The sequence below is a fragment of the Odontesthes bonariensis genome, chromosome 12, assembly GCF_027942865.1.
Source record: "Odontesthes bonariensis isolate fOdoBon6 chromosome 12, fOdoBon6.hap1, whole genome shotgun sequence".
Taxonomy (NCBI): domain Eukaryota; kingdom Metazoa; phylum Chordata; class Actinopteri; order Atheriniformes; family Atherinopsidae; genus Odontesthes; species Odontesthes bonariensis.
Window position 1 is genome coordinate 34,332,681 of NC_134517.1, and position 14,669 is coordinate 34,347,349.

At 41.0% G+C, this 14,669-nt stretch overlaps 1 protein-coding gene across 1 annotated transcript; it reads left to right on the plus strand.

The window, feature by feature from the left end:
* The first annotated feature begins 2,429 nt into the window (after window positions 1-2,429).
* dnajb11 (DnaJ heat shock protein family (Hsp40) member B11) lies at window positions 2,430-11,735 on the plus strand. The gene is made up of 10 exons (XM_075480210.1): window positions 2,430-2,617; window positions 3,073-3,229; window positions 6,151-6,248; window positions 7,519-7,651; window positions 7,806-7,948; window positions 8,902-8,984; window positions 9,329-9,386; window positions 9,479-9,590; window positions 9,721-9,880; window positions 10,818-11,735. The coding sequence occupies exons 1-10, from the start codon at window positions 2,544-2,546 to the stop codon at window positions 10,880-10,882; spliced, it is 1,083 nt and encodes a 360-aa protein (XP_075336325.1). The 5' UTR covers window positions 2,430-2,543; the 3' UTR covers window positions 10,883-11,735.
* Window positions 11,736-14,669: the final 2,934 nt, after the last annotated feature.

Sequence of the window (14,669 nt, forward strand, 5' to 3'; positions counted from 1 at the left end):
TCGGGGGCGCGCCTGTATGGGGGAAATTTTGAGTCAAATTGATCGAGATATATGTGAGTAAAAATGAATATGAACGAATTTATAAATGTATATATAATTAATATAAATATTAAAATGTGACACACATGGATCCACAAATGCAAAAAATGGATCCACAAATGCAGACTGCCAGACTGCACACACAAAGTCAAGCATATTTATTTTAAAATCTCAAAAATACATTTACAAATGTGTGTATATTTATATACATATATACATTTATTTGTGTGTCACATTTTTATATTTTTTATTAATTATATATACATTTATAAATTCGTTCATATTTATATTCATTTTTACTCACAAATATCTCGATCAATTTGACCCAAAATTTCCCCCATACGCCTGAGCCTGCATTGTGATCTATTTCCGCATGCTTAGAAAATACACCGCTCCTCTAATGCACTTTTTAAAAAAAATCTAATTAATTGAATTCTTTTCCGGTTCCGCAGCAGACAGCAAATAAAAGCCTGTGAGCAAAAGACTTTTACAAAATAAAAGCCTGTGAGCAACAGACTTTTACAAAATAAAAGCCTGTGAGCAACAGACTTTTACAAAATAAAAGCCTGTGAGCAACAGACTTTTACAAAATAAAAGCATGTGAGCAACAGACTTTTACAAAATAAAAGCATGTGAGCAACAGACTTTTACAAAATAAAAGCCTGTGAGCAACAGACTTTTACACTATAAAAGCATGTGAGCAACAGACTTTTAAAAAATAAAAGCCTGTGAGCAACAGACTTTTACAAAATAAAAGCCTGTGAGCAACAGACTTTTACAATAATAAAAGCCTGTGAGCAACAGACTTTTACTAAATAAAAGCCTGTGAGCAACAGACTTTTACAAAATAAAAGCATGTGAGCAACAGACTTTTAAAAAATAAAAGCCTGTGAGCAATAATAAAAGCCTGTGAGCAACATACTTTTACCAAATAAAAGCCTGTGAGCAACAGACTTTTACAATAATAAAAGCCTGTGAGCAACAGACTTTTACAATAATAAAAGCCTGTGAGCAACAGACTTTTACTAAATAAAAGCCTGTGAGCAACAGACTTTTACAAAATAAAAGCCTGTGAGCAACAGACTTTTACAAAATAAAAGCATGTGAGCAACAGACTTTTACAAAATAAAAGCCTGTGAGCAACAGACTTTTACAATAATAAAAGCCTGTGAGCAACAGACTTTTACAAAATAAAAGCCTGTGAGCAACAGACTTTTACAAAATAAAAGCCTGTGAGCGACAGACTTTTACAATAATAAAAGCCTGTGAGCAACAGACTTTTACAAAATAAAAGCATGTGAGCAACAGACTTTTAAAAAATAAAAGCCTGTGAGCAAAAGACTTTTACAAAATAAAAGCCTGTGAGCAACAGACTTTTACAAAATAAAAGCCTGTGAGCAACAGACTTTTACTAAATAAAAGCATGTGAGCAACAGACTTTTACAAAATAAAAGCCTGTGAGCAACAGACTTTTACTAAATAAAAGCATGTGAGCAACAATAATAAAAGCATGTGAGCAACAGACTTTTACAATAATAAAAGCCTGTGAGCAACAGACTTTTACAAAATAAAAGCCTGTGAGCAATAATAAAAGCCTGTGAGCAACAGACTTTTAAAAAATAAAAGCCTGTGAGCAAAAGACTTTTACAAAATAAAAGCCTGTGAGCAACAGACTTTTACAAAATAAAAGCCTGTGAGCAACAGACTTTTACTAAATAAAAGCATGTGAGCAACAGACTTTTACAAAATAAAAGCCTGTGAGCAACAGACTTTTACTAAATAAAAGCATGTGAGCAACAATAATAAAAGCATGTGAGCAACAGACTTTTACAATAATAAAAGCCTGTGAGCAACAGACTTTTACAAAATAAAAGCCTGTGAGCAATAATAAAAGCCTGTGAGCAACAGACTTTTACAAAATAAAAGCCTGTGAGCAATAATAAAAGCCTGTGAGCAACAGACTTTTACAATAATAAAAGCATGTGAGCAACAGACTTTTACAATAATAAAAGCCTGTGAGCGACAGACTTTTACAATAATAAAAGCATGTGAGCAACAGACTTTTACAATAATAAAAGCATGTGAGCAACAGACTTTTACAATAATAAAAGCCTGTGAGCAACAGACTTTTACAAAATAAAAGCATGTGAGCAACAGACTTTTACAATAATAAAAGCCTGTGAGCAACAGACTTTTACAAAATAAAAGCCTGTGAGCAACAGACTTTTACAATAATAAAAGCCTGTGAGCAAAAATCAAATTAATTGGGAGCCATACAGAGCAAACTTGAACACGTTAAATAAGCGGATGGTGGACTGATGTGTGTCTTTAACGCTGGGCGGAGTTTTTTGCCGGAGAGGCGGGTTGGTGACGCGGCCGTGGGAGGTGCTGCTCTCCCTGACAGGAGGAAGAAGGCTGGTGACTGGCAGCGGGTTCCTAGCTTAAAAAAAAAAAAAAAGCCGGTCGTACCTTCGCTGCTAGCTCCCTCACAAACCCCGGGATCCATGGCTAAAAAAGGGATGAACCTGTGCAATGTGTGCTGCCTGCTGCTGTATGTCGTCACGGCGGTGCTCGCCGGGTAAGTGGCACTAAAGGCATAAATAAGGCATAAATGGAGCTAGCATTAGCATCGCCAGCTGGTACACATGTTCAGCTGTGATTGGTCTAACCGTTGTTACTCCATGTGTGGAGCACAAACACGCTCTCAGCTAACTCGCTTAAATAAAAAAAAAGGGGGGTGTTATGTTTCACCGGTCAGCAGCAAAGTGTTTTCATCCAAAAACTGACGCTTTTGACTTTAACTGTCATTATTTCGGGGTGTTTAGCATAGTTAGCTGGAGGCTAACTCTCAGAGGAGTAACACTTCTCATCTGGGACTGTAAGCTAGCTGGTGTCTGACTGTCTGGATAATCTCTAAGTATCACCAGCAGAGCTGTTTTAATAATGTCTCCTTGTCTTTGGACACTTTGATAACGCTTCCATCATCACCTGTGTTTTTTTTTTTGTTTTTTTTCCCTCTTTCTCTATTTGCAGGCGAGATTTCTATAAGATTTTGGGTGTGAGCAAGTCGGCATCAATCAGAGACATTAAAAAGGCCTACAGAAAGCTGGCTCTGCAGTTACACCCCGACAGAAACCCGGACGACCCCCAAGCTCAAGATAAATTCGCAGACTTAGGGGCAGCTTATGAGGTGGGTCTAAAGCTTGTTGTACACCTGATACCGGTGACATCTGATCTGATCTGATAAGATGTGCAGCCGACTTGTTTGGGGTTATCTACATGTTTTTATCCAACCAATATCAGGAATTTCTGTAAACATAAACGTGTATATTTGATATAAATATCAGTTTTTGTGCGGAAGTGTCTGTGGCTTCGTAACAAACGTCCTTTGTGAGCTTGGCACTTGGTTGTTGTTGGAAACGCTGTGAGCTCTGTGATTGGCCGACTAGACCGTGTGGCTGCATCTGATTGGCTGTAGAGCAACACAGCTGGCATAATGAGAAGCCTTCGTTGGATGAGTGGGCGTGGCCTCAGCTCAGCGCTGCAGGTGTTTCCGTATGAAATGTTCACGTTACCGTTTTAAAAAAAACAGGATTTCACTGCATTTAAGAGCAGTTTTAAACATTCCGATGATGATTTGTGGGAATTGTTATCAGATTTCAGTAATATTTATTATTACTATATTTATTATATTTAATATAGCTGCAAAAACAATACATAAATGTCTTAAATGCAGAGGTTGTAGTTGGTTTTATGTTTATATACTCCTGATAAATGCTAACTAGAGAAACTGAAGTTCAATTTCACTGATTACTCATAGGATTAGACGTAAAGGGACTTATCAAAACAAAACCCCATGTGCATTGATAAGAAATTCAGCATTAAAGGAGAATTCCGGCTATTTTACAAACATATCCCATCTGTTGGAGACCAAGGAAAGTTGGCCAAAGGGAAATCCGCAAGAAATTTTCATGCCCGCTGCGCAAAGTTGTCCAATTGCGCTGATGTCCATGAAAGTGGGCTCTTTCGGGCAAGCTTTTAAGCTTTCCTGAGACTCTTAACGACCATCAAACTCGTCAAACTCTTCCATTCCAACATCAGAATCTGACGAACTATCCATCTCGAAATTGCAAACAATAAAATCCCGAGGGTTCTTATCTCCCGCAGCTGAATAATGGGCGACGGTGCGCTCCTTCCAGCAGTCATGTGACAGGTCATGACATCACGGCGAAAATGGGTGTTTAAACGAGTTAGTTGTTCGATAGGAAACAATAACAAACATGGCAATGTGTAGTTCGGTTCCCGAGGATCGTTTTTGGTGGACAAAAAGACAATTTTGGAATACTATATATATATATATATACTATACTATAGTGTATGACTTCGGCGATTAATTTGTGCGCACGCCTGTGGAACACAGAAGCTGAGAGAGGTAGGTGCGCTGTTTTTGAAATCTCCAATAATGTCTGTGCTAGCTAACGGTATGGTTAGCCCCTGGGCTAAATTGTATTGCTACTGACACCACGGCCAATTCGGTAAAAAGTATTTCGATACACGTTAAGAGCCTCAGGAAAGGTTAAAAGCTTGCCCGATAGAGCCCGCTTTCATGGAAATCAGCGGCAATTGGACAACTTTGCGCAGCGGGCATGAAATTTTCTCGCGGATTTCCCTTTGGCCAACTTCCCTGGGTCTCCAACAGATGGGATATGTTTGTAAAATGGCCGGAATTCTCCTTTAAGATTACTGGCAGCATCACTTGACTTAACTCTCATTTCCAAAATCTTGAGAATAAACTCCTCTGCTCCATCAAATGAGGTTTGGAGGGTGATTGCATGTCAGCCTCCAACATGTTTACATCCCCTGGATGTGAGTTTATGTAAGTAATGCAACTGTAGGTTGACAGGATGCCGGTGGCAGCGCTGTATGGCTTCAGATTATCGTAAGAATCCATGTGCCACAGCACGCTGGCACCTTTGCTGTGTTATTACCCTCCTGAGCTCCGTACACTTGGGCTCAAACGGCTTGATCGGCCTGCATCTTCTGACACTGCACACAGCTGTAAACATTGATTGCTCCACATCTGCTTGTTGCAGCCATTTCAGCTCACAGGAATGTGGCAACATCTTCCAAGTTAGTGCGGTTTCTGCCTCTGAACAGATGCAGCTTTTTGGCACCGACTCTGTGAGGAAATTAGGAAATAGAAAGAATTTTCTTGTTCCTCCGAGTTAAATTAACTCAAGACATTTTGTAGACATATTGTAGGATTATGTGTTAATGCCGGTTTGATTTAATCTCGATGGTTCGACTTTAATCTGCAAATGTTGAGTTTATTCTTGACATTTTGTCCTTAAACTTTAATTCTACGCCAACTTTATTAGTTTCTTTTAACTTCTAAACAGTTTTTAGGCTTCTCCAAATATCAGCCGTGTCTATTTTCGAAATAAATAACCTTATTTTTTCCTTCCTGTTTGCGACGGGCACCAAAACTGACATCGCAGTAGTCGATGCACGGTTTGCTTTGGAGTTACTTTAGCCGGTTTTGCCCTTTCAGATTTTCATGAGCTGACTTGTGCTGCATGAGGGGCGCGTTCGGGGAAAACAGGAAATGTGAGAGAGACGGTCCAACCGGTCGAAACCTAAGAAGGTGCATCAAATGCAAATGTTACAAAAACATCCAAAACCTTTTTTAAAGTGAAACTGAGAGGAAACTGTCGCTTTTGCATGTTTTACTTCCTCTACGACTTCTTCCAGTGAATTCCTGTGTTGATGCAAATCAATTTTTTCGAGCCCAGCGCGCCTGATGCGGCGTTATAAACGCGTTAAGGTGCCGTGCAGAAGTCACAGTTTGCTCGCTCAGCGATCAGCGTGAAGGGACGGTGAATGATTTATAGTAAAAAGCAAAAGTCCAAGCAGTCACACTGGTTTTCTGTCATGTTTTTATCTGCTGCAGAGGCCGGAATTCCTGTCAAGTTGTTCAGAAAACTGCTTGTTCTGAGGAGGCCGTTTGTACATTTTTCCAGTTGAAAAGGACGATTATTAAGCTGCTAATAAATGGAGTGATTGTTGCATCTGTGAATGTTTGGTTTGGACTGATGGGATGTGTGTTTGCAGGTCCTCTCAGACGAGGAGAAAAGGAAACAATATGACGCGTACGGAGAGGACGGACTCAAAGAGGGTCACCACAGCTCTCACAACGACATCTTCTCCAGGTTGGTGTCCAGGGTTCAGGTGGCGTTCCGACTGATCGAATGACGCAACTCAGAGCTGTTCAGCCAGGAGTCTAAAAGCTCGTTTGGTCCTGATGCCATCCAGCCTGTGGACGGGTCACACCGGCCTGGGTCACACCGACAGTAGCTTTACACTGTGGCTGTAACAAACAGAGTATAGTTCACTGACCAGAAACCCCACCAGAGGGCTCGTAGAGACACGAAGAGAGGAAATATGTTCAAAGTTTAGATTATTCTTTCCTTTCTGAGAGTTTCGTTTATTCTCCAGAAGCAGAAACAGACGATCGATCATACAAATAACATGTTTCCTGCAACAGAAAAGCTGTTTCCACGGAAAAAATAACTTTTATCCATTATTTTTAGGGCTGGGCAACGATTAAAATGTTTAATCTAATTAATCACATGATTTCCCAGATTAATCACGATTAATCTCATTTGTAAGCAAAATCCAAAAATGAATCCAAAAGTAGTGTATAGCTTTTAGCATTTAGCTTTATTTTAAATGCGCTGCCATATGAATGAAAGTGCCATAACATTTGTTGTGCAAACACACTTTTAACATCAGCATCTTTCTGTAGTTTTTATGTAGAAGCCTCGCTCCACTGTCTGTTTCCTTGAATGACTTGCTGCTATCAGTTGTGTGTTTTGCCTTTAAGTGATATTTTAGACTGGAACTACTACGCTGAGAAGACAATTCAACTTGGCAGTGTCTACAGATGACTTTGGTTCTGTCGACTCCGCCGTCTGGAAAAACTTTAAAATGAAAATGGCCGAGTAAAAGTTCCGTACCCTTCTCCATGTTTGGTGGATCCACCGATTACTTTCTTTTCCTGTTCCACTGCAGACAGCAACAGACTTTTACAAAATAAAAGCCTGTGAGCAGCAGACTTTTACAAAATAAAAGCCTGTGAGCAACAGACTTTTACAAAATAAAAGCCTGTGAGCCTTGCGCGATAAAATATTTATCGGCTTTAAATAATTAACGAGTTAACGCGATAATAACGAGTTAACTCGCCCAGCCCTAATTATTTTATATTCTAATTAACTATAATTTCCATAAAAACACGAGACTGTTATTGAATGTTTCCTTAAATGGAGCGTTTGCATCTTTTGAGCAGGACAGAACTGTAATAGGAAATCTGCTGCAGATGTGCTTTAATGATCTCAGCTGCTGTGCGGAGACTGGGATGTGATGAGTAAAAGATGAAAGTGTGATGCACTGATGCCGCCCCTCGTTGTCTCCCCTCTCAAGCTTCTTTGGAGACTTTGGCTTCATGTTCGGAGGCAACAGGCAGCAGCAGGACAGGAACATCCCCAGAGGAAATGACATCATACTCGATCTGGAGGTCACGCTGGAAGAGGTGTACTCTGGGAACTTTGTGGAGGTGCGGAGGAACTCCTGTTTTCTACACTAACAGCTGAGCCGGGTTTCTCCTTCGTTCATCAAACGGCAGAGCTTCCTGCTTCACTTTCTGCTTCACTTCCTGCCGCTTTTACCTGTTTTTCTGACCTTTCTGGGAATCTCTCTCTGCTGCACAGGTGGTGCGGAACAAGCCCATAGCCAAAGAAGCTTCTGGCAAAAGGAAATGTAACTGCAGACAGGAGATGAGGACGACGCAGCTCGGGCCGGGTCGCTTCCAGATGACCCAGGAGACGGTGTGTGACGAGTGCGCCAACGTCAAGTGAGTAGAACTCCTGTTTTCACTGATAACTTTACAGAAGGGTTAGGATCAAACCGGGCCGGTACCAAGTGTAGGTCGCATGCATTTAATCCGTTTTCAGCCTCCAGCCGCTGTGTTGTTGCATCGAGTGAAATAAAAGCTGTTCTGTCAGCTGCTGCATGTCTGAGATCTCTGCAGCATAGACGAGCCGAGGTGTAAATTAAAGGAAAAGAAGGAAAAAACAACCGGATATTTGAGATTAAAATGGCAACTTCCTACATTTTGAATACTTTTTTAAAATTTATTTATTATTATTATTTTTATTTGTAGGTGTTTATTTACTTATTTATTTTTTATTATTTTCATTATTTCATATTCATTGCAGAGTAATTTGCTGTCTAATTACTGCGGTTTATTGTATCTTTTTTAATCATTTAATTATTAATTATTTCTTTTCTGCCATATGTTTTGGATGTTTAAATTGTTGGCATTTTATTTATAGAGCACAATTCATACACAAGGCAATTCAAAGTGCTTCACAGCTACATAAAATCACAAGAGTGCAGATAAAATACTTTCAGGTGTCATATGCACAGCTACATAGAACTGTTTTCAGCCTGGATTTAAACATTGTCAGAGTTGGATGTTATTTTAACATGAAAAACCAATAAATATATGTTTAAAAAAAAAAAAAAAAAAAGGCAACTTCATGACAAATCTACAGAATAGATGAGAATAAATATAGATGAGGAAGTTATTTCTGATGGGAGGGAAAAACCGACTGGGGAGAAAAAGTGGCCTCGAAAACCATCGTTAAATTAACTCGTTATCTTGAGAAAACCATTAAAAAAAAAAAGTTTAGACGTACCACGTCCGCTCTGGGCTTCCGTACACACCAGATGAGCTTTCGGCTGAGTTTGTTCCAGAAGTGCGAGAAGCAGCAGAAAACTAACGGAGACGTTTTCCTCCTTCAGGCTCGTAAACGAGGAGAGGACGTTGGAGGTGGAGATCGAACAGGGAGTGAGAGACGAGATGGAGTACCCCTTCATCGGAGAAGGTAAACCCGCTGAAATCTAGCCTGAACCTACATTTATTTTTATTATTATTATTTTTTTACATTTATTTATTTTATATATATATATTTTTTAATTTATTTATTTATTTTTATTTTTTTAGTCATTTATTATTATTATTATTATTATTATTATTAGTTAGTAGTAGTAGTTTTATTTGAATTTGTATTATTATTGTTGTTGTTAATATACAATCATTGTAAATATTAATTTTTTGAGCTACTTGACTAATTTGAATTTCCCCCATTGGGGGATGAATAAAGTATTTTTCTATTCTCTTCTATTTGCTTTGAATCGCCCGTTTCTGACCTCTGACCCGTGGTCGCAGGTGAACCGCACATCGACGGCGAACCGGGAGACCTGCGGTTCCGCATCAAAGTATTAAAGTACGAGCCAGCTTCATTTCTGTGTTTTTATTCCTGGTTTCCTGCTGGATGTGCGATCAGTCGGCTGATCTGGGCCTTTCTTTCCCTTCCAGACATCCCATGTTTGAGCGCAGAGGGGACGACCTCTACACCAACGTCACCATCTCTCTGGTGGAGGCGCTGGTCGGCTTCGAGATGGACATCGTACATTTGGACGGACACAAGGTTTGCTGTTTTTTCCTGTGGAGCTCGCATGGGGCTCGGGTCGGAGATGAGATTCAAACTCTTGGACTAATAAAAAAAAAAAGAAGAAATGCTTGAGATTGAACCGACCGTGTCTGTTTCCGCCCGACAGGTTCACATAGTGAGAGACAAGATCACCAAGACCGGCGCCCGGATGTGGAAGAAGGGAGAGGGTCTGCCCAACTTCGACAACATCAACATCCGAGGCTCGCTCATCATCACCTTCGACGTGGAGTTCCCTCAGACGCAGCTGGACGATCAGCAGAAAGACGGTGAGATTAAGATCTATCTATCTATCTATCTATCTGTCTATCCATTCATCTATCTGTCTATCTATCTATCTATCTGTCTGTCTGTCTATCCATTCATCTATCTATCCATCCATCTATCTGTCTATCTATCTATCTATCTGTCTGTCTGTCTATCTGTCTATCTATCTATCTATCTGTCTATCTATCTATCCATCTATCTGTCTATCTATCTATCTATCTGTCTGTCTGTCTATCTGTCTATCTATCTATCTATCTGTCTATCTATCTATCCATCCATCTGTCTATCTATCTATCTATCTGTCTGTCTGTCTATCTGTCTATCTATCTATCTATCTATCTGTCTGTCTGTCTATCAGGGGAAAAATGCTAAAGTCATTGATTGATAGATTTTTGTATAAAAAAGTATAAAAAAGAAAATGTATGTAGCTATTTGTACATACAAAAGAAAGAAAAAGAGAAAATAAAAAAATATAAAATATATGTAAAAAAAAAAACCATCTTCTTACCCCCTGCTGCGTCCTGTGAGCAGAGTTCCAGCCTCGTTTTGGTGTTGATGAAGGTAGTCCGGCTAGTTGGCTGGGGTTTAAAAAATAAAGCGTTTTGCTTCTCAAAACAATATGCGTTCAACAGAGTAATACATTTGCATCACAAAATCGTTCTCCAGGAAAAAGTCAGACCTCACAATCGCTTGGTCCTATTTTCTCTCCCTTCATATCACTGCCTGCTGCCGACAGCCGCACCTGTTACGGTGTTTGCTGCTCGGGGGTAAGAAAATGTTCATAAATGATGTTGCTGATATGGGATGTCATACAGCTTCATGTCAAAAGAGGCGAACTATCCCTTTAAAGTCCTGGACGGTGGTTTTGCTGCAGATCGTTTACCTCAGACTGCAGTTGTTACCTCGACTCTTCTTCATGGGTTTTCTCTGTTGTTGCAGGTATTCGGAGCATCCTGAAGCAGGGATCCGTACAGAAGATTTATAACGGACTACAAGGATATTGACACGCCGAGCCTCACAGCTTGGACTGATTTCTACGCCACAAACACACACACACACACACACACACACACAAACACATGTTCAGTCAGCAGGGGGCGTGTTTCCGGGCCAGGGTGTATTTATTATTTCCAGATTGTTCTCAGGAAGGCTTGAACCCAGATAGCTTTTACTTTTTAACGTTCTACATCTCACGAGGAGCAGCTGCGGAGGTCTCAGCCTCTGAGTAAGAGCAGGAACCTGGGACCTGACCCCTGACCCCTGACCTGGGAGTTAAAAATCAAACCCTGGCCACTGATCTGTCCACATTTGGCCCCCTTTTTCCACATTTCTCCCTCTCTTTTACAGCTGGTTTCATGAATGTAACAGCGCCACCTGTCGGGTCGTCCTGCTCTGGCCTGATTCCTGTTCAATAACACTTTGTAAATAGGGAAGAACAAAGCTCATTTGTCTGTGTTTGGTTCTCCTGATCGATGTTGTCTGCCTCAGCACAGCCCCCCCGCCCCCCCTCTGTGCTCACCTTTTGTCGAGAGTTGACCTCTTGAATTAAACGGTGATGATGGGTTTTTAAATCTCAGAGACATGACTGTTTGCTCACTTCTGACACCACTCTGGAGAAGTTTCCTTTCTTTTTGCCCCCTCTGTAACTCACAAACGACTCGAAAAAGGACTTCGGACCGTGTTGGATGACCGGTTTTTAACTCGGGTTTTTAGGGTTCCTGTCGACCGCAGCGCTGCCTCCCGGTTTCACGAGTGTCGAGGCCTTAAATGTGAATTCTTTGGCCATTTTTACATGTTTTAGGGGGATTATGTTCTTTTGACTGACAATATAAATAAAGATTTATACAAATTTGATAAGATGTCATACCCCAAAGACACCAGTAGGTGGCACTTTAAAACCATTTACAAGCTGCTGGAAGTGAAGGAGGGAAACTCTGGGTGATCCGTACCCTGAGGTCAGCCTGTCGGGTGGTTCTGAACGTGGATCTGATGTATCTGAGGTATCTGAATAAGCACAAGAACATTTACATCCTGTACATCAGCTGTTCCTTCTCTGGTGGGCTGGTTGGTTTCTGTTCATTTAATTCGTTACAGGCACAAGTATCGGTCCATGACACGAACATTTTGTCGTTGTGGACTTTAAAATCACTCTAGATTAATAAAAAATTAAGTTTCAGTCCGCTTTAGCTTTATTTATTTCGTATAAGTAAACTTTGAACGACTTCCAGGTTGGTCTGAAAGTCGAAGACCACGGTGAACACCCGTCTTATTTTGAATGAAAACAGAAATAATCACAAAGTTTGAAGATTTACATGAAAAAACGTAAAAACTGAAGCAGATTGGTGTCATTTAACACACACTTGTGCAGAGTTATAGAGTTATCTTAAAGTCTTTCTGCAAACTGAATCACATGTACAGTTGAAAAGACTTTCCTGTAAGCTTTTAAAGTGTCCTGATCAACAGTTCTGCAGCTTTCTGAAGGTCTTTCAGGGTTTTTCTTTGGACATTTTCTGCTTTTTGAGCCCATTTTTTCTTCATTAAGCCACTTAACTCTGACCTGTGAACCATTCAGGCAGGAAAAAGGCTCCTAACTCAAGGGATGAACCAGTGTTGTGTCCAACTTAGCAAAGAAGCCGTTTTAAACTGGATCTTTAGGCACTTTGTTCCCAGCAGCCTGTCACAGAGACACATCATTTGTTCCCATTTCTTTAGCTGCATCTGTGAAAAACAGCTTCATAGTTTCAACTTTTTTGTACATTTACGTTTAAAACTGCTTTCAGTTACCAAAAGAGTCAAATTAATATAAGAAATTCAGTTTAAAAAAAATCCTAATCCCAACATAATGAACGTTATCACGTCTAAAAGTAGAAAAGTAGGAAAAAAAACAGACAATAATAAGAATTATATGTTATGCAACATCAAGAAAAAGTAAATCAAATTCAATTTAAACCTTAAAAAGGAATATAAGATATAATCTAATGACTAATTATGGAACAATTAATATAAATGAAATGATTAAAGTGTTTTATGCCACCAGAAATGAATAATCTAGAAGCTCTTTGTGGGTTTTAGACTGGAATTAAGATTTGTTCCCATTTCTTTAGCTGCATGTGTGAAAAACAGCAAAGATAACACAGTGTGACAGACAGAAAACAGGATTTCTGCAGCAACAAGGTGATTCCCAAAGAGCTGTTAGCTGAAAACTCGGCATATCTCAGCATGGTGTGCAGTGTGTCCTTAAAACATTTGAGGAAACTGGACAAGTGGAGGACAGAAGAAGAAGTGTCAGGCCTAAAGAACTATCTCCAGCAGATGAACAGGATCTGAAAGTGATGTCCTTAAGAAAGAGGAAAACATCCAGCAAAGACCTGACACAGGAGCTGAGAGATGCATCTGGACCTTCAGCTGATCCATCTGCTGTTGGCCCAAGCCTCATCAGAAATGGGCTCCATGGAAGGGTGGCTGTCAGGAAGCCGTTCTTAAGGAAGGGAAACAGGGAGAAAAGGCTGAGCTGGGCCAAAGGACACAAGAAGTGGGCTGAAAATCAGTGGCAGCAGGTCTGATGGAGGGATGAATCCTCCCCAGAGCCCGGAGCTCAACATTACTGAAGCAGTGTGGGATCATGTTGGCAGAGAACGCAACAAAAGGCAGCCCACATCCAAAGAAGAGCTTTGGGATGTCCTTCAAGAAGCCTGGAGAACTATTCCTGAAGACTCCTTAAAGAAAGGACAGAAAGCTGTCTGAGAGGGTTCAGGCTGTGCTGGAGGAGAAAGGAGCTCAGAGCAGATATTCACTTTAAAGCTGCTCAGAACTGAACTAACTCTGGTTCTGCCTCAGATTCTGGATTTATATCCATGTTTGACCATCGGAGTATTGATACATGAAGCTTTGTGCAGACTGAATCTTCTAAATAACTCAAACCTCCTCTCAGCTGGCAGAAGGAGGAATGTCTCCAAATAACTTCTGAGCTGGATAACGAGGACGAACACTTGGCTGAGACGCGTTCGGCCCAAATCCCGGTTCCCATCCTCGGTTCCACCGCTGCATTTCGCAGAGGTGAGGTCACAGTTTAAGTAGAAGTGGCCCTTAAACTGCGGTTGGATGCAGTTTAGATGGATTTGGGTCCTGGAGAAGATCTGTAGAGCGGATTTGAAAACTATGAAAGCTCAGTTTTTTGCTGACTGTTGGACCTAAACTCGCTGCTGTGGCGGGAGCGTGTCGGTCTGAAGGTCGTATGCGTGCACAGATGTGTGTGTGGTCCATGCTGTGACCTGACCCCGTGACTCCTCTGTGGCTTCGCTTACCGTAACAGCTTCCACTTCACCCCCGACACCCACACCTCGTGGGCGGAAGGCTGATGGGGAATCTTTCTGCTCGGGTGGGGCAGGGGATGTCCACAGAAATAATGGTGATGGTTGCTTTATGGTGTGGGAAACGCTGCACATCTGCCCACCAGTGTTCCTGACACAGGCTGGATGTGTGCGGAGCTTATGAATGAGTGTGTGTGAGTGTGTGATGGACTCCCACAGAGATAGCAGGGCTGTGGTGATGGGAGTTTCCTCCTCAGCTCGCCGCACAGTCGTTTCGAGGCTCCGCAGAGGAGAAGAGGAGAAGAGGAGCTTTGTGATCACGCTCAGATGGAACACGGTTTAATTCTCAGCTAATAAAACCACAGAGATTCAGGCTGTTTAAAGCCCCCACAGCTGGAAACATCAGCCGACATGAGACGACTTCTGAGCTCATGGTTGTTCAGCTTCTACAATCGCATGAAACAGAAAGAAAATACGCGCT